Source organism: Lichenostomus cassidix, chromosome 3 (assembly GCF_008360975.1).
Source record: "Lichenostomus cassidix isolate B80296 chromosome 3, HeHo_3.0, whole genome shotgun sequence".
NCBI lineage: Eukaryota > Metazoa > Chordata > Aves > Passeriformes > Meliphagidae > Lichenostomus > Lichenostomus cassidix.
The window spans coordinates 68049694-68069357 of NC_139483.1; the positions used below are offsets into that span (position 1 = coordinate 68049694).

At 40.7% G+C, this 19664-nt stretch overlaps 1 protein-coding gene across 2 annotated transcripts; it reads left to right on the plus strand.

Annotated features, from left to right (window-relative positions):
• On the plus strand, nt 1-17668 carry SNX3 (sorting nexin 3). 2 transcript variants are annotated; one of them, XM_085056213.1, is made up of 5 exons: nt 1-293; nt 12907-13002; nt 13380-13504; nt 13857-13944; nt 16987-17668. In XM_085056213.1, exons 1-5 carry the CDS (start codon nt 132-134, stop codon nt 17044-17046), a joined length of 531 nt encoding a protein of 176 aa, XP_084912339.1. In that variant the 5' UTR covers nt 1-131; the 3' UTR covers nt 17047-17668. The 2 variants fall into 2 exon arrangements, with proteins under 2 accessions (XP_084912339.1, XP_084912338.1); XM_085056212.1 differs by lacking the exon at nt 13857-13944 and having other exon boundaries at nt 14-293.
• The last annotated feature ends 1996 nt before the right edge of the window (nt 17669-19664 follow it).

The following is a 19664-nucleotide window of genomic DNA, read 5'->3' on the forward strand; positions in this document are numbered from 1 at the left end:
GCGGCGGGCGCGGGTGCGCGTTGCCGGGCAGTCAGCTGTGCGCGGGGCGGGCGATCGGGCGGCGCGGCTGGCGGCGGCAGCGGCGCTCGGGGCTTGGTCGCTGGCTCAGGGGAGAAGGCGCCCGCTCCGCTATGGCCGAGACGATCGCGGACACCCGGCGGCTGATCAGCAAGCCTCAGAACCTCAACGACGCCTACGGGCCGCCCAGCAACTTCCTGGAGATTGACGTGGGCAACCCGCAGACGGTGGGGGTGGGCCGCGGCCGCTTCACCACCTACGAGATCCGCGTCAAGGTGAGGCAGCGCCGGCCCGGCCCGGGAGCCGCGTTGGCGGTGTTGGGCCCTCGTGTCGCCCGGGGCTGGCCGGGCTGGCGGTGACGGGCTCCCGCCGCCTTGTCCTTCAGGAGCGTGTCGCGGCTGCTGCGGTGCGCGGCGCTGGGAGGCGGTGGCAGAGCCGCAGCGGGCTCTCCATCCTCGGCCTGGGGTTGATAACTCTGTGACGGGCTCCTGGCAGCTTAAGGCGATGCGGCTCGGTCCGGATAACCAAAAGACAAGTGCTGTTTCGGCTCTGCTGTGTACAGCTTGTCCTCAGACTGAAATATCGCTGCACTGTGAGCAATTGGTTGTATGTTTCCAGGTAAATAGAAGAGGGCAAACTCTGAGCTCTCTGAGATGGAGTAATGTGGGTGGATTTGCCCTGAGAAGGAGGTCAAGTTCAGGATTCCAGCGGCCTCAAAAAGTACACAGAAAAAGTGTAAATAAGTCTAGTGGGCACACGCGCTAGATCAGAGCCAGCTGAAGTGATAAGGTGCGTGTGTATGGGGTAGGGCTTCCCGTTTTCTTTTGTACCTGAAATAAAATTGTAGTGCCTCATAAGTAAGGCTGTTTCTCTCTATGTGCTGCTGTCAAATACTTCTTAGTAACACTAGAATTCTTCCTAGCTGGAAGGGCTGTGTTCGCTGACTTGCCCCATAGGCTAGTAGTCTTGAGTTTGAGAAAAGCTATGTGAAGTCATTACTGTGTTCCGTGGCCCTTCTAGTTTCATAAACAGAGCCCAGAGGAATGGTGAAAAAATGCAATGTCTACAGCCTAGTCTTTGCCTGTGGCTAGTGGGGACTTGAGGCATGGAACAATTTTTGATCTACATTGGCAGAAATAAGCTGGGTTGAGAAAGCTGATGTCTTCTAGATGGGGGTTTTCTATAGTTTTGAGTCTGCTACTTTGTATAGCTTTACTCTGTTACAGCTGATTGAACCTGTTCAGTTATTGTAGTGATAGTAATATATTAATGAAGGGGAACCTTCATTGACTCCCTGCACACATTCTCTGCAATATGAGTTCGTCACAGCAGGGAAGGATACAGCTGAGGGTTGATGCCTTGGTCACTAAAATTCATCAAACAAGACTTAACCTTGTGTGGGTTTTCTGGTTTTAAAGGCCTAAGTCCCCAGCTTAGTGTAACCTTACTTAAAAAAGCAAAATCAGCTGAAATCTAAAGCTACTAGGGAGGATACTTCTTTATTTCTGATGCTAATAAACTGTGTTCAGTAGCTATTCATGTGTTTCAGGATGTGTCAATGGGGCAGGAAGAATAAACTAACATACTTGTAGCCTGTGTTTGGCCTCTTGTGTGAGGACATGCTAGAACTTGCAGATTTGTGTTGCATTGCTCTGCCATATCCGAACCCTAGCAATCCACTTAGAAGAAAGATGTAGTTCTACCTTGCTGGAAAGTATTTGCACCTTAAGTTCCTGATGACGTTTCTTTCCATGAGACTGAGCATTTGGAATTGTTGGATCCAAGGAGCATGATACAAAAGGGACTTAGCCATGATATGGCATTGGGAATTAGGTAAAATTTCCTGTGATTAAAAAATAATAATTTTTAAGAGTACTCAACTGAAGTTCTTAGTGAGAAAGGAAAGCAGAAAAACAGGTTTTGAGACATGTTTGTCTTAACCCACCTGCTGTTTGGGGTAGAAAATTCTGGATTCCTGTTGTAGTGAAGACCAAGACTGATTTGAACAAATGTACACTGCGATAATAGTGTGACCTTCCTCTGTTCTTCCTCCTAGTCTGACTACTATGTAAACATTGCATCCTCCACCCTCCTTGCTTGCATCTCTACGTGCCTATGTACAGGACTGTCTCTTATAATGTATGATTATTCTATTTCCAGTTGTGCACCACTGTACACATAGTTCACAGGAACCATGAACTGTAAAATTGAGTTTTATGTCTCTGTATGCTGGAAGGCTACGGAGCAGGCAATACAAGTCATGCAGAATTGTGTTCACTGTCTAAACTTGTATCAATTAACTGCTTCTCAGCAGAACACGAACCATGTCACTAATATGCAAGTTTCAGCACAGAAGAAGAATTCAAACTTGAATTGCTGTGGTATTGTATTTGTGAAAGATTGGCCTACTACCATAAGCTGCTTGCTGGAATGTGGCTGACAATGGCCACCAGCTGGTCTCTGTGGTGTGACAACTGCTTGTGGTTACAGAAAGTAAGAAAGTAGCAAGTGATATGCGGTTTACCCCAGCAGTGCTGGTGGTGGCAGCAGAAAAAAAACTGAGATGGTGTGAGTTACCTGTGTCATACCTGGAGAGCAGTGTCTTCAAGAAAAACCAACAGTAAAGTGTGCAGAAATGGATGGCTTAACTACTGCCAAATTCTGGTGAACGCTAAAGGACAGCAGCCTCATGTTACAGCTGGAGATCATTCTAAGCCAGAAACATTGTTAGAGAGGACACTGAAATTTAAGTTAGCATTGAGACAGTTAGACTTGTAGCACTGTCATGGTGTTTACAGACTCTGTAATTCTATTCTTGAATCTCAAAGCTTAACTTTTGGGGTTTTTTGGAAAGACTGAGCTTGCTAGCAGACTCTTGAACTGATATCTGATAAAAAGTATCTTGCAAAACATATGTGTGTGAAATACTGCAGAGTTTCCCCAAAGCTTTTATTGGCCAGCTTTCTACTGGTACTGCAGTTGAAGCATATCTGTTGGCTGGAAAACAGCAAGTGGAACAACTTCATGCTTTAGTTCTTGTAATGCTGTTCTCATCAAGTTCTGGTGGAAGTTGGAAAGCCTAATGGGGAACTCTAAAATTCTGGGTAGACTGCTCAGCAGTACGCTACTGTATGAGCAAGTCAGTAGTATTTTGGAACTTAGGAAGGTTTGTCACAGTGAGTGTCTCTGTGCAGGGTGGTTGTGTGTTGGGGTAGATGCAGGGTGCTTTCACAAGCATTAAAGGAGTCTTAAGAGTGGTGCTGCAGGTAGACCCTATGCAGCACTTCTAGCCAGGCAGCTTAATTCACAGATGGACAGTTGGCCAAAGTGTTGACTTTCTGAGCCTGAACTTGCATTAAATAACAGTCTGTTCTTGGCAAGCTGGACAAGGTGATGACAGAAAGCTTTCCACTGTAGCAACCACAATAAGGCACACCATGTGGCAGTGTGCCACTACAGTGCAGCCTAGCAATGAAAGTCAAATGTCTTGTTCAGAAATATAAGTGATAGAAAATGCTACCCTGCAGTGCTAAAATAGCAAATTTGAGTGGGTCATGTTTTTGGCAGGGTACTTGAGAATTTGCTTTCCATCAGCAGCATCAGGCAGTATGTTTGTACCATTCTGAGGTGTCCTTTGTGCCTGAAGGCTTAGGGTGAGCTAAACTGAGAATAATGCAGTAGGGTGTAAAGCTGCAAGTGCTTCTTCTAGTAAAATAAAACTTGATAAAGTACTCATCTAAATGTATCTGGATGATCACAACATGGTGACTGTGCAACATTTGAAACTAGCATAATCAACTAGACTGCCTGCTAAAGTAATACAGTAAACTGCTTCATTGCCCTTACCTCTTGAGGAAGAGTGAATCAGAAGTCAGGTTCTCAGTGTAAATACCCTTACATGCTGTTTCCCATAAGTCTTTATTAGCTCTTCCCTCCTTCTTGTTAAAACTTTTCAGGGTGGGCTTGTTCAAGTTAACACTATTGAATGAGGGCATGTGAATACCTGTTACTATTTATGGTCTATAAGCCAGTCCTCTCTGAATTCCAGGAAGCAAACATAAAACAAATTACATTTGTCATATTATCATTCTGCAGCATGTGTTTTAGTCCTCAGTCCTGTTCCAGGTGTCATTTGTCTTCCACTGTAGTTGAGGCATAGTTTTCTTGATAAGTGGGTCAAAAGGAAGGTCTTTGCTCAAGCAGATTGTGTGCAATAGCTTCAGTTGTTAAATCCTTTAAGGAGACAAGACTTAAGCTTTACAAGCTAACTCTGATCCAGTGACTGCTGTCACACGTCAGAGCCATACACCCAGTGTAAAGGCAGTGCCATAGGAGATAAGCACTTTGGTCAGAATACTCTCAACAAAGTATATGGGTGTCCAGGAACTTGCTACATTTTGGGAAATATCTCTTTGGCAATCCTGAGAATAGCTCAGTTAGAGCACAGTGTTAATAACACTGAGCTTGTGGGTTCAGTTGCCATTGTGGGTTCAATTGCCATTCCCTTAAGGGTTGGACTTTCATGATCCTTATGGATCCCTTCAAACTCAGAATATTCAGTGATCTGGAAATAAACTGTTAGCACTATTTCATCTGTTTTTGTTTCTGTAGAAATAGAAGTGACTTCTGTGCTGCCCATTTTGCTTGGCTTTGTCACCTAGACTAAAAGATTAAATCATCTGTTCACTATTAGTGAGAACTTGCAGAGAAGTCATTGGTATTTAAACTGACAGTTGGAACTATAATAAAATACTTTTTACAGGAGTTATTAGTCCACATAGTTAAAGAATTCTTTTTCATCAAACCAAAGCCAAACTAAAAGCCTTGGTCATCTTAATTCTGTTCTTTAATGTTCATTGGCCTGTTGCCTCTAATCAGTATGATTAAACTTGGCACTAAGGTATACCTTAGCTTTTTGAGATTCCATAGTGCAGTGGCTTGTTTTGAGGGACAGAAGGGGAATGTCTTTCTGTGCTTCCAGATACTGTGAAATGCAATAGTTGGTTGTACCAATGCTCTTCAGAGCATCAGTCAGATGATGCAGAAAGACTTCTGTAGACCTGCAGAGGTGCTTGACTGTGTAGGTCCAGTGTGGGGAAGGAAATGAATACACAGGCTGTAAAGTGCCTGTGGTGTTAAGAATAGTATTGGTTTCAAAGGATTGGGGAAGTTTATTCAAGTACTGCTGAACTCGAGCCACTTTTGAAAGTTCTGCTCTCCCCTTTTAACCACTTTTTTCAAGACCTAGTTTGGATACAATATTTACATTTCAGCATATTTATAGTAGTCTGACTTGTGACTGATTGTACTCTGACTGCTGTGATCAAATCAAGTCAGAGTAAGATGGAAAATGAACTGAAAGTATAACTTGCTCAGGAAGAACTTGTCTTGTGCCATGTTTTGCAAATTGGTGCTCCTGATCTGATGAATATGTTTTTGAAATGTTCTGTCCTTGAATGGTACCAAATCTCCGTCCTTCATGTTCGGCAGGGTTTGAAGCTGCAAATTCTTCTCCCACCATGAAAAGAGTCAAATCTGCCCTTCCTGTAGTTGACTTCAGCATTGTACAGTTCAATAGTTGAAGTGGTAGAGTCATGAGTAAACACTGACTCAGTGTGGATGTGTTTAGGGATGCATAATCAGCAGTAATTCTCTATTTCTCTACTACTGCAAATCTTGCATAACACTGCAAGTCTGCTCTAACTGTAGTAAATTACGCTTTTAAAACCCATTCTAGACATATCTACCAGTTAGATATTTCAGACTCCCTATAAAGAATAAAAATGCAGTGATTCAGGTGACTCTTTTTCTGTTCTACAGCCCAGGTACTGCACCTTTACAAACATTTACTGTTCCTTCACGAAGTAATTCAGAAAAGGATAACTGTAAGGCTAAGAATTTCCAATGACACTGACTAGGGAGACAGATAAGTGGAATGGCTTGGAGGAAAGAAATTTCCAAAATAAGGAAAGTGGATTTACTCTGAGCAGCTGGTTTGGTTTTTTTTTTCTGTAGAGGTTTGTAATTAAACTAGGTTCAAGAGGCTGTTCCAAAGGTACTGAACTAGTTTGGCACTGATACCTGTTACTGTGTAAATAAAATAACCAAGTCTCTGAATAGTGCTTCTTATTAGTATATTAGTTTAACTGGTGACTTGCACTCCTTTTATTTCACTGCATACAGTGCCAGCCTTGATTGTCATGTTTTAAGATTGCACTCTAGTACAGTGCAGAACAGACCAAATCAAATGGAACAATGACTAATCTTTGTAGGACAGATGGCTGTGATCCAGGTAGGCATGTGATGCCAGGGAGTTTTGATACGTGCTTATTTTTAGATGGCTTGCTGAAAAAGTGTCAGCTTGAACTTTAAAGTCCGGTCTCTGCTGCTTTTCATCTGGGGAAATAAACGATGCAGCAGAGGTTTATGTCTTTTAACAGTAAGGGAAGTATTTTATTTAAAGTTTTTTCACTCAGTAAAGCAATGCCAATTGCACTACTGGAAGCTGTTTTAACAAGTACATAATCCAGATACCCTGTGAAGCTGTAGCACTGAGTGAAGGGTCTGAAGTTGCTATCATTGCAATCCAATTCAAGATCTGTTTTATGCCCTAGAAGATTCTCCCTTGTTACAGTATAGATTGTGTTGGGCACAAAGCCTATTTGAAAGTATAACAGCTTTACTCTAAAATCCAGAAGAAAATTAAGCCATATATTAAGTGGTTTAAAGTCACCTCTAGACCTGAAATAAAAACTTCAGAGATTATTTCTGTGGGCCTAAGCTATAGCACCCGCTAAGTGTTAAGATATGCTGCAAATTAATGAACAGGAATTGGAAGCCTTTCTATAGCTTTTAGTGAATACTTAAGAATGGGTTACTGCTGCAGTAAAACTGGAAATATGAAGAGGATTTTTTGCTACTTAGTAGACCCACTTTTAAACTGTTAACTTACTGCTTTTTTTCTTGCATGTTTGAAGGATAGGGATACTGGACTGTCTCTAGCTTACAAAACATATAAAAACTTCAGTTCCTGATCAAAAATTAGCAAGTGCAGCAATTCACTGAAATTTTTTCATCCCCGTTTTAGTGTACCTGATGGGTGTCAGTAATGATGCTAAAACATCAACTTGATCCCTTTTGAATCCCTTTTGAATCATTCCTAATGAGGAATGAGTGTGAACATTACAGTAGGTCAAACCAGAGCCATATGGCTGTTATACCTTGAATTGTGTAAAAGTAGCAATCCCTTTTCTTTCAGATGAGTATTTGATATTTCACAGGAAGCTTTGGCTTGCTAACCCTCATGTAGAGTTACTAGTTCTGTCTGGGTGTTGTAAAAGTCTTTGTCCAAATATGTCCTTAAAGCAGGCTTCTGTTTTAATCTTTAGCTTCTGAACATGGAACCTGAAGAACAAAGAATCACTAAGCAATCTGTTTTTCTTGACTCACCCTATTTAGAGTCTTTTGACTGTGTCACACCATAATTCAGCTGTTTATAATGTTGTTGAACTTGATCAGGTGATGATAGATGATTTTTGGCAAAAATACAGACATCCCTATGCTCATTTTTCAGAGAGCAACTCTGGACTCAAAGCATTAGATTTGGCACAGGTTAATTCTTGTCTAAAGACTGATTGTGATTCGCTATCATTGTGTAGCTATTAGGATTTCACTGCCTTAGTCTTCAAGGTAGAAAACATCCTGTCTCTATAGCTCCAGCACTGCAGAGTGGGAAACTCCAGGGTTCTTAGAAGAGTTTAAGTCAGCATTGTTTAAAACTTGTGTGGTCAGACTTTTCAGTATTCTATTAACTTTATTTTTTTTTTAGTATGATGTACTTTTAGTAGATCTGGACACCAAGTGAAGAAAAAGGGAGGTAGAACTCTGTTTTGATGAAAAGGACTGAAACTTAGAAAAATAACAATCTCTGGTCAGACATTTTGCAGTGGGGAAAGAAACTTTCCTTCAGTAATGTACCCAGCAAAAATCTAAACTTCTAGAAACTGAAGTTTAAAGCGTGTTTTCCTTCTTTCTTGCTTTTTATAATTGTAGGAAATTGAGAGGTAGTTGCTTATGTTGAGTCGGGAAGGAAACAAACCACTGGCAGGGTTTCTGCAATAACAGTGGGCTGCTGGAGCCAGTTTCTTGTACTAAAGGACAACAGGCTCTTGTGTTAAGAAAATCATAATACTTTTTTTATCTAGCCTGAATGATACTTACTGTGATACCCCAGAGCTCCCATTGACTGTAAATGTAGCCAAAGAGTGTAGGCTCTTAACAAAGATTACAGCTTGTATGAGACCGTCAAGATGCTTGAATTTATCTTCTGAGAGTCAAAGCCACAAACTTTTATCAAAAGTGAGCTATGTGCTTTCTCTCACTCTATTTTAATGGAAATAGAGTTCTCTCAAGGCTACTATAACGTACTTGAAAAGATGACATCCAAGTAGGTGCTGTGGCAACAGTGCAGCTTTATTCTCAGTCTATTAGGAGTGGGCAAGGGCAAGGCAGTGCTGCTGCTGGGTGTTAAGGTGGCAGATGAAGAAATGAACCAAATTTACCTCAAACTATGCTGAACAACATCGTCTGGGGGAGTTTCTGCTATTGTGAAGATGGACTGAGCTGCAGTGTCATACAATCTTGTGGAGTGTCAGCATGCTCTTTGAAGGAACCCAAATGCTGTTTGCATTTGATTTATGTCTGGAGACAAATATTTGGGAGCAAGTGACCATTTGCAAGACTTTTTCCACTCAGTGGATAAGCTAGTCTAAAAACTAAGACTTAAAAATACTTAGAATTATTGCATTAATGTGAACTAATTATAAACTAATTAATTACTCTAGTTTTCCTCCTGCATTTAAGGTAATTTGTTTACTGGAATGGCTTCATTGGATAACTGTGTATCTGAAGCTGAATAGACAGTAATGACTAGTACTCAAACCAGCTGCATTCTGCTTGGGAAATTCTCTTCACTTGCATACAGAAACAATTTTTCAACTTCTAACTGGGCATAGCTTGGGGAGTGACTGTAGTAAGAGCTGGAAGCCTGTCCCCTGGTTATCTAAGCTGCTGTTTTACCATTGTCATTTGCTTCTGAGGTGAACTGGATATGTCCTGATCTTAGAGTTGGACTCAAAGCTGAATACGTTATGGTAACATAAATGTAGCTGAATAAACATGCTTACTAGTAGTGAACACGGATTTTGCCCTGAAGTCTGTTAGCAAGGAACCACTGCTTCCCCTTACTAGTTTGTTGAGCACTAGCCAAGTGACTGTAGAAATTTGTTTGGCATCTGAGTGGAGAAATGCAGGAGTGACCTAAGGATCTGGGTTTGTCACCTGTTATTTAATTATGTAATGTAACTTGGCACCAGTTTTGACAATATTTATTCCAGTGTACTGGCTGGCCTTTAACTGCCCCAGCAGAATACAGATTTACAATAGTCAGTGAAAGCCTAATGGTGTCTACATACAGTCTAATAAAAGATAGTGCTAAGCAAAATCTGTCTTGACTTAGCATCGTCCTATGTCTTAGGATTTTGGGCTGTGTGGACTTCTGCAGAAGTGGTTTGTTTGACGTTCTGCAACAGTGCTTTTTCTGCAGTTCTGACTAGTGACTTTCAGTTGTCTAATGTCTTGGGTGATGCATAATCCTTTCAGGTTGAGGACTTGCATTCAAACTGCTAAGCAGCATGATTTTGGACTAGTAAGTTGTTGAATTTTTTTTTTTTCAATAAATGGTATAATTATTACGCTGCTGAAGAAACAATTGCTGCAGAAATTATGCTGAATTTATCACAGGAATTAGCTGTGCACCAGAGGCTGTTCCAAACTGGGTCATGAGTTTTGTGATAGTAGACTTTGCAGATCAGCAGGGCAGAAAGCTGACATTATATTGAGCATGGGCTGAAATTCTCATAAAAATGAAACTAGCCTGACTTCAGTTTTTGTGTGTTACTCTTGTTTTTGTGGTAGCAGACAAAGCACTGGCAGTGCTCAGAATGGCTGTTGGCACCTTAGTGACTAAACAAGGATAATACAACATAAAATGTCAAGGACAGAATAACACTTTTGATAGCCTGAATGGTCTTGAAATGACACTTTAATACAAAATTAAAGTTTCTGTTGACGCTTCAGGATTGTCTTCATCTACCAGACAAATTCTGGTCTGGTAAAAGCCCGTGCTTCAGGGGCTGACTGACTTGCTTAATGAAAACTGTCTGTCCATGGGAGATGGAGGCAGTAGGACACGCAGAAGCCCATCCTACTGCAGGATAGGGTGATCTGCTCAAATAGGGCAATAATCCTTAGTGACAAAGGCCCATACAGTAACTTTAGATGTGCATATAGCCTGAATTAAAAATAGGGACCTAAGATGTAAATAGGTTAACCAGTATGAAATAGGACTCTCAAATTGCTTTTTAAAATAGATCCTTCCTAACAGCTGCTTACCTGAAGAACACTGCTCTATTAGTACTTGCTTCTAGAGGAGGGAGAATTGCTGCAGTTTCTGGGTTTTAAGAAACATGAGTTTTAGAAATTTGTCTGAATACATAGCTCTAGTTCATATCCAGACCAAAGGTCAGTGAACACATACTTTCTTTTAGCATATTGTTGTCAAGTTGTGACTAGTAAGACACTTAATTTAGTGGATTCCTTTTGACATACTTTTCAGTCTGCACATTTCTGATGCTTATGATCAAAATTTGATAAGATTTTTCAACTCACAAGGAAAGCAAAGCACTCTGTCCTTTTCTCCAACTAGCTATCTGGGCTGGCATGTCAAAAGTTCAGAAGGGAATGTGGAAGGTAAAGTGAGCTCAATTGGCACTTCTGCCTCCACATTGTACCTGTAAGCCTGATATGTTGTTTAGAGATTAACTTCAGAGACTTCATGCCTGGAAGCATGAAAAGAGTTCCTGAAGACCTGGGAATGTATTGTTTTTTAGCTGCTTTTATCCAGTTCTAATCCCTCTTTTAGAAACTTGAGAGGAGAAATGAGTATTTTCTGCAGGTGAGAACCCATATGTTAAATATTTTAAGGGACTTTCTACCTGAGTTGATGTTGTCATGTGTAATGGTGAACCTGGCTAAAAAAACAATAGCTGAAATTAGAGGAAAATAATCCAGGACTTAACTTCTGGGAATCCCCTTCATGCATTCTGGGGGACCTGGCTATATTCACTCTTGAGTAGAGTATTCTTATCCTCAAGACAGGAGTGTTTATTTATAAAGCCTGACTTTTGACGTAAGTTTTAAATGGAATCTTACTATTAGTTGCTAGCACAATCAACAATATTTTACCTGGGAAAGAGAGCTTGAATGCTTTTAAACATTTAGCAGTAGGATGCCATTAAAAAATTACTGTTCTATACTTCATTACTTGTAAACTATGAACTAACTTGCATAATGTGAAAGCACACAACTAACTTATCAAGTGCTTTTGTGTGACAGCAGGAAACTTTTTATTGGGTGGCAGCAATACAATGACCCATAGTCACAGACCTGCCTAGTGCAGGAAAATATCTCTGCAATTAAACCTGTTTTGAACAGCCAAAAATATTCCCCAGTGATAGCTTAAGCATAACATCCTACAAATTACATTGTGTTATATTATATCCATTCAAACTGTGACCAGATCCTGAGTTAGATGGCCTACAAGATAGAAAACAAAACAACAAAAAGTAAAAGGCAGTAGCTGAGAACAGCTACTGTGCATCTGCCAACAGGAAAGCTGAAGGTTACTGTAGTACCATGTGAACATCAGCTTCCTAGGGTCATCCTTGAGAGTGTTCTTTAATGGTATACTAAGACTGTTAGTGAATATGCAGTCTGACAACAGTAGGCATTATTCTGTGACTTCTGGTTGTGTGTGGTAATTACAGCCTCATGGTCTTACTTTCAGGAGGTCATAACTCCTAGGAACATTTTTGTAGCCTTCTGGCCAGGATGTCATTAGGAGAGGACTCTCTCAGTGTCTACTTTTAAAATAACATGCAAGTTGGATTGGAAAAGTGATATAACACTGCACCCCAAGAATGAACAGAAATAATACAGGCTCTCACACAAGTTAGTGTAACGACTTGTGTCAGGGTGCCTGTGTATTTAACGTGGTCTTGTGCAGCATTGTAGCCTTACTCCTATTTGACATCCCTTTCAAGGGTGTTAGGTTTGGGTGCTGCCTCCTAGCCTTGTGCAGCAAAGTTCTCCCTAATCATGCTCTATTTGGTTTAACTCTGTAGTCAGACAGTCTGCTCTCTTCAGCACTGAATGCCGTAATGCATCTCAGCCTTGTTGGCTTCTTTGGAGCTACCCAAACTTGGCAGCTTGTGCTGTCAAATCTTCATTAGTCCTGGATGAATTCACTGTAAGACTTACAGCTTTTGCCTTTAAAGATGTTGGAGGCCATGTTGTATCAGGGAGTAGAAAAGTACAGTAAGTTTGGTTAATGTCCTGTGCTGATATCTGAAGCATTCTCTTGAATGCAGTAAGAGAAGCCTGTGTGGAATAATACTTTGTTCCCCCTTCCTTCCCCACCTCCAATTTTGTACATATTGGGAATCCAGCTCCTGAGACGGTAAGAGTAGCAGATGCTTATGCAACCTTAGAAACGTCTCAAGTGAGCAAATCAGATATCTTGCTTGGTGGTATGATGACAAAATACCAGTGACTGGGATGGCATATAAATGAGGTTCATAGCTATGCAGTTTGAAGCACAGTTTACTCATGCAGCTTAGAGCCTTATCTCAACTTCTGTATTTTGAGTGTTTGTCAGTGCTGTTGATGTTGCTTAAATGGAACTAATGTGTAACTTAACAGCTTAGTTCTTGCTTCTGCTTATCAAAACTTCTAATCTGTCTAATCAATAGCTTGTGTTCTTGTTTTCAGACAAATCTACCTATCTTCAAACTGAAAGAATCTACAGTCAGAAGAAGATATAGTGATTTTGAATGGCTAAGGAATGAACTAGAAAGAGAAAGCAAGGTGAGTAAAGCGAAAGGTAAATATACAAGTCTTCATAGACATACAAAGAGTCATGATGCTGAAATGTTATCACTATGTTATAAAGCATGTATCATATAAAGCAGATACTGTGGTTGAAAATGCCCAGAAATAAACCTGTGTGTCAGTCTTTTTATGAAGCCTCAATGCTGCAATGCCAGAGGCTTTTTGTTTTAAATGTTTTGAGTTAGTTCAGGATACTTGAATTCAGCTTACCTCTGTGGGCAGGTACTATTCTTCTCTGTTCATGTTTTATTACTTCACTAGGAATGTGACTGATGAGTTGGGTGTTCTAGTAAGAAGAGATGGATGAACTTGCTTACAGGCTGCACTTAAGGACCCTTCTGTAAATCTTTCAGGTTGTGGTACCACCTCTACCAGGAAAAGCTCTTCTCCGTCAGCTCCCCTTCCGAGGAGATGATGGTATATTTGATGATTCCTTTATAGAGGAAAGGAAGCAGGCCCTTGAACAATTCATAAACAAGTAAGTGTTTGGTGTAGTAATTTAAAGACAAACCTGGAGCTCAGCTCTGGAAAATTTAATTGAAGCTACTAATCCTCTTAAGGATGGTAACTGCTCTAGGTTCAGAATATTAACTTTCACATAATCTTGCAGTAGGACATACTAACATTACTCATCCAGTGTTTAGTTAGGATATCTTAGTGCTTACCTGAACAGCTGAAATGACTAGTGTTGTTGTTGTTAATTTATGCAAATTGCTACTAAAATTACAGTGTTCAAAATAGTTCTACTTCATAATTTCTGGAAAGGTATCCTCCAACTGGGTGAACAATAGAGCTTACAGTGAGCTTACAGCAGTTTACTTTAATTGCAGATGTGAAGTATTATCAGCTTGTGTAATGATGCATATTTTCTTTAATCATCCTGAGAATCTTTCTGAACATGTAAAAACACTACTTGAGGTATGCACACATAATTTGAAATAGACACTTAGGGTTTTGTCACTGCCTTTCAAAGGGTGAGCAGAAATTACAGTAACAAAGTCTTCTGATTCTTTTTCCACCATCTGACGCTACTAACCACTGTCTGTATGCTGACCTGTATAGCTGGTTTAATCTCTTTAACAGTGTGGATCCAAACAGTGGGTAAGGAGCGTTGTCCACAGCTCTTCTGGTCTCTAAAGTCAGTGCTGTTCAGACCAGCTGAATTTGGGACTGCTCCCTCAAAGAATTGAAGCCTGTCAGTTCCACTGGCATTCTAAGCTTGTTCGATAGTAATGCTGTTTAACAGGAGCAGAGGATGCCTGTGAGTTATGGGAGAACTTACGAAAATGTGCTTGTCAGTTACTGTTAGTTCAGGCATGTGTCTTGGAGTTGCAAGTGACTAAAACTGTCTTGTCCAAGTAAGTGTGACCACAGGAAATCTCTGAAGTTTTTCTTCACATAGTTGCTTCTTAGCTCAGTTTAGAAGTATTGTTAATGGTTCTGAGCAGGTAAAATGCTTCAGACTGCTCTTTTTGGTGTTCAAAGCCAAGTGGAATGAACTTCCAAGGCATCCAGTAGTAAGATGGAATGTGTTTGGGTTTTTTAAATGCTGTAAAATCAAGGCAGTCATGACTGTAAAGTACAACCTTTTCCCATGCAGTCTTGGAACTCTATCTTAAATGGGGAAGAAGTGCACTTATTGAAAGTTTTATATGCTGAATCTAGCAATATGCATGGAAGAGGGCTATTGGTGTTCTGAAGCAGGTAGTAAGAAACTGTCATCTTACCTTGACTCTCTGAAAAACTCCGTAGAGCTGACGGACATGGAATGGCCAGTTTATGGGTATCCATTTTTCAGTCCTACTGCAAGGAATAAATTGATTTTGTGGAAGTGTAAGACTTCTTGGTTAATTTTTCCTCCTTTGAAACATAAAAAGAGATTAATGTAGATACTGATTTAGTGGCAGAGTACATCTGGAATAAGGCTTTCCAGGCACAATTCATAGCTATTTAACTCATCAGTTTATTCTAATGGCATGACCAACTCATTAAGCAAATATTACTAAAGTTTTGAACCATGTGGAAGCTTTAAAGCATCTACCAAGTACTCTGGTACTCTGGGCACTAGTGAACTTTGACCCTTGCACAGTACATTCACATTACTGCATTCTCAAAGCTGATGTTTGCTTCTAGAATTAAAGAATCCCTCAGATCACTGATACCACTGGAACAAAAAAAATCTTGGCACACCAGTGCCAGTTCTTGATATTTGGGACTGTGAGACGGATGTTGTCGAGGAGATTTGTCTCTCTAGGTGTAAAATCTGAATCCCAGTAAGTGCAGCTTACTTGAGTCAGCTCTCTTGGGCCAGTTTGCTGGCACCACCATCAATACAACACACCGTGACATTCACAAGGATGGTTATGTCTCAACACTCTTGTCTGCCTCAAACTGACTTTGAGATACATGAAAATTCTTGAAGTAGCAGCTGCCATGTGTAAAGGTCACCTTGGTGAAAAATACTGAGGGAAAGCCAATTCAGAGTGAAATATTTCTGTGAAACCAAGAGCTGAATCAGAAATCAGACCTAGTCTTGCAATTCAGCCACCAATTTTCAAGCCTTCCTGAAAGGGAAAAGAAATATGTTGCTGCCTCATCCTCTCCTATGCATCTTTTCCTTAAAGTTTAACACCAGTAACTTCATTCTAATGGGGTAAGAAGTTCAAACTAGTTACTCTAGCCTGTCATCCTTGTGAACCAGCTTGAGACTGCTGGCCATTTACAAGAACTTGGCAGGATGGATAGATTTTATAACTGCACTTGAAATAATCCATCAGTACTGAATAGCCGAGCTCAGCTTCCTCATTATAGGTCACCCTCAATGATAAGTGAGTAGTGACGAGTGAGTATGTCCTGTGGTGAAATAAACACTAATAGGTAAATTTGGAAAAGATGCACAGAAGTGCTTGGAAGTAGTGCTGAGCCATTGGAGCTGTCTATGCATTACATGTGTTCAACCAGATACCTTCCATTACAATTAGAAATATTCTGACATATACAGAGGTCACAAGGCTTACATAAGCTTCCCTTTGGACAGTGGAGGACTTTCTCTCTTAAAGGAAGAAGTCTGTGTTGATTGATGAAACTGGATGTAGTTTTCTTCAAACCAAACTGCATTAGGTATTCATGTCCATAAGTGATGAACTTTCAGGTGAGCGATTCTTTTGGATTTTTACCTACAGCGGAGTCTGTATGGTATTTTAAAGGTTCAATGCAGTACCTTGTGATTTTTTTTCCAAGTTTGTGAGTGTCTCCTAATTAAATTTCTGCTCCTTTACTGTTAAAACAGTGGTTTTTCAGTTTATATGTGGAACAAAACTGAATCTATAGTAGAGATGCTGGTGTCCCTTAGAACAGGCAAGCTCTGCCTGCTGTGTTTGAAAGCTACCACACGTGCAATGAGCAGAAGGGGCAGTACCCCCTGGCTGTGTGCAGTGCTGCCCATCCAGGCCAGGACACTGACCCAGGGGAGTCACTGCCCAGAGCAGTGCCTGAGCCTTCAGAAAGCCTTCACACCCCCTGCTGGAGCCAGGCTTCAGCTCTGCCAGGACGAGCTGCTGTTCAGTGACACTGACTGAGGGGATAAGTCGCCTTTAGAAGGGTGTCCTGTGGCAAAGGTGTCAAAACTTTTAAAAAAAAGCCAAACCACTTGCCTTTCTTAGCTCTAGATTTCCTAATGCTAGAATGAGCACTTACTTGGATAGTTCCATCAATTGCAGGTGACAGATGATGATGTAACATGCTTCCAAGTGATCAGAGGTAGCTCCGGGTTCCTATGGACTAACTTCTGGGGGAGTGTGACACATCTTGCTGCTAGACAGCATTCTAGTTGCCAACAGTGAAGTGGGATCTATGCCGAAGTACAGAACAATAACTTATTGGTACAAAACCTTGATCTGCTGGATAGCTGCAAGTAGGCTCAGTTGATTCACACTAATGCTTGTCTTTTCTCCTCTCCAGGGTTGCAGGCCACCCACTGGCACAGAACGAGCGTTGTCTTCACATGTTCTTACAAGATGAAGTAATAGATAAAAACTACACACCATCCAAAATAAGACATACTTGAATTCTAAAAGCATCTTCTCAGACATTAGTGGTTCTTATGCTTGGTTTTAAGAGGTTGTAGTTTGTCTTAGCATGCTGAGGATGAACAGGCACGAAGTCTCCACTAACACCAGTACACTGCTTGGTCTTTGCATATGCTTTATGGCATTTAAGAACTCACTTATCTTCTAGCTAAATCCCTCTGAATCCTTGATCTAAGAGTATTATACTATGAAACCATCCACCCCTTGCAATGTCTCACAAACCTTTCCACTATTATTTGCAATGACTTAACAATGTTTACTGACTTGGCCTTACTTGAACTTTCACAACTGTAGTGTCACATGTTCACTTGTATTTGACTAAACTGCTATACTGTTTCTGAGATAGTCACCTGTCTGAACGTCTGTAGAAAGACTGCTTTATTTCTGATACCCTGTAAGAGAAACACTTATGCAATTGTCTTCAAGCTTGTAAAACACTTTATACTGAAGTAATGAGGGAATTATCTTTATATTCTGTAAGAGGAAAAAATCAAATTTATATACTAAAGTAACTTGTCTAAAGTTTTGAAATAAAAGTGAAAATGCACTTCAAATGTTTTGTCAGTCTTGACCTTGAGCGTGGAGTGTCTCATGCTTTCTGAGAAGGAGGGGCTTGACTATACTGAGTGAACTAGTGTTACAGCCTTGCTGTGATGCTGTTCCACAATGTAGTTTGGTATTACTAACAGCCAGCACTAAGTACCCTTAGATACTGGCACTCACTCTGCAGGTGTTAAAGAATATATAAAGGTATTAAGGGCTGTTCCTGTGTTGTGGAGCCAAAATTGGAATACCATTCACGGTAGGCAGTCAGCAGACCTATGACTTTAATAACTTTGGGACAAGAGTACCTTTCTACTTGGCATGAGAAGCGTCAACCTAGCTTCAACTAGTTAGTGGAAACAATGCCATTCTATAGAGATAGGAATGTTGACATAACCTATACTGTAACATCATTCCTAGATTAAAGTAGCACTGCACTACAAATAGAAGAAGGAACATGAAGTCATACAAGTCTGCTGTTAAGATGTGATCATAATAGACCACTTCCCTGAACACTAAAGGAGCGATAAGCTGTGTCATTGTGCTTGTTTGGCCACTGGTGCAATGCAGCTGCTGGACGGCTGAACTGCAGTTCACAAGCAGCACTGCTAAGGTGTCTTTTACACGAGAAGGAAGTGAGCTAGAGAAGCTTCCTTAGTCCTCCAAATGTGACATGGAAGTTACCTATCAAGATGCTCTTGAAAGCAGATGCCAGAATAGTAGCAAGCTGCTCTAGTGTGTTGTGCTATTCAGTAACTACATGTTGGCTTAGACTCAGCTCTGCTGCTTTTTTCTTATGACACTTACCTTTGTAAAGAGCATCCTACAAACTTGCTGGCAAAGTTAGTAGCTTCTTTTAACTAAGACCATTAACCTCACTTAAGGAAATCTGAATATTTAAGACTGAACTGACAAAGCAGTGGTGGCTGTCTGGATTACATGTAGTACTAGTGATTAGCTACACTGAATAGGCAGATGTTTGAATAATTACTCTTTCCACCTCATTCTTAACTAAGACTGTGCTGATTCTCTCTAACCATTCTATTCACAAGACCAAAACTGACAGTCCATTTGCTGTCCAGGGCTGTCGCTTTTCAATATGTTTTTGATAATGTAAAATCATTTCCAAATTTTCCTGTCCTTGTTGAATCACCCCTAAAAGTTAAGTAACTCTTGAAAAAGAGGGGAAAGAAGGGTTAAATGTATATGAAGTTTCATTATGTAGGTTTAGGTACAGAGTAAGTTGTTATTTTTCTTTTCTCAAATGTTATTTTCTGATAGAAGCTTCATTCAGAAATTGAAGTAAATGCACATCTTAAACCTGAAAGTTGATGGCACAATCTGTATAATTTGCTATTAAAAAAACCAAAATATTTAAGCTGAAGAGGGAAAAGCTGCATGCTTGATGTGAAAGTACTCCTGTTTCCAAAGTGAGGACTTTGGAGCATTAGTCTCTTAGAATTACAGGACATTAGCACAGCATTCTGGGATCTCATCTGGCCTTTAGTCCTTTAAGGCTAGCTAGAGACCCTAGTTCTAGTGTAGTGTAACTGGTTCTGCTTCTGAGCAATCTGCAGTAGTGGGAGCAAGACGTAGTCTGAGATTTGCTGTGCCTAAACCACAGGGACCTGGGCATTGTTCCCATCTTGTGAGTCTGCTCTGCAGCTGGGCTGCGTCTTGCAGGTAAGAGGATGAGATATGGGTGTGGTTCCAGTGCCCTGCCTGCTTTGCCAGTATGCTGTGTTTTGTCCTCTAGCCTGGGTGATGTAGGGACTGGGATTTCAGCAAACTGCAGAGTGTGATTGCATGGTTGCCTAGCAGGGTGGATGCAGTTCATGTTTATTGCTGCTCTGGGACAGCAGCATGAATCTTATTGAAATGAATGTTCTGTAATGGGTTCTGTGCAGCACTGGGTTCAACTTCTTTAGCTCATGAACTGAATTGTCATGGAGTGGAGAACCACAATTGATTTTTCTGCCCTATCATGTTCTTTTTAGTGTAGAGAGC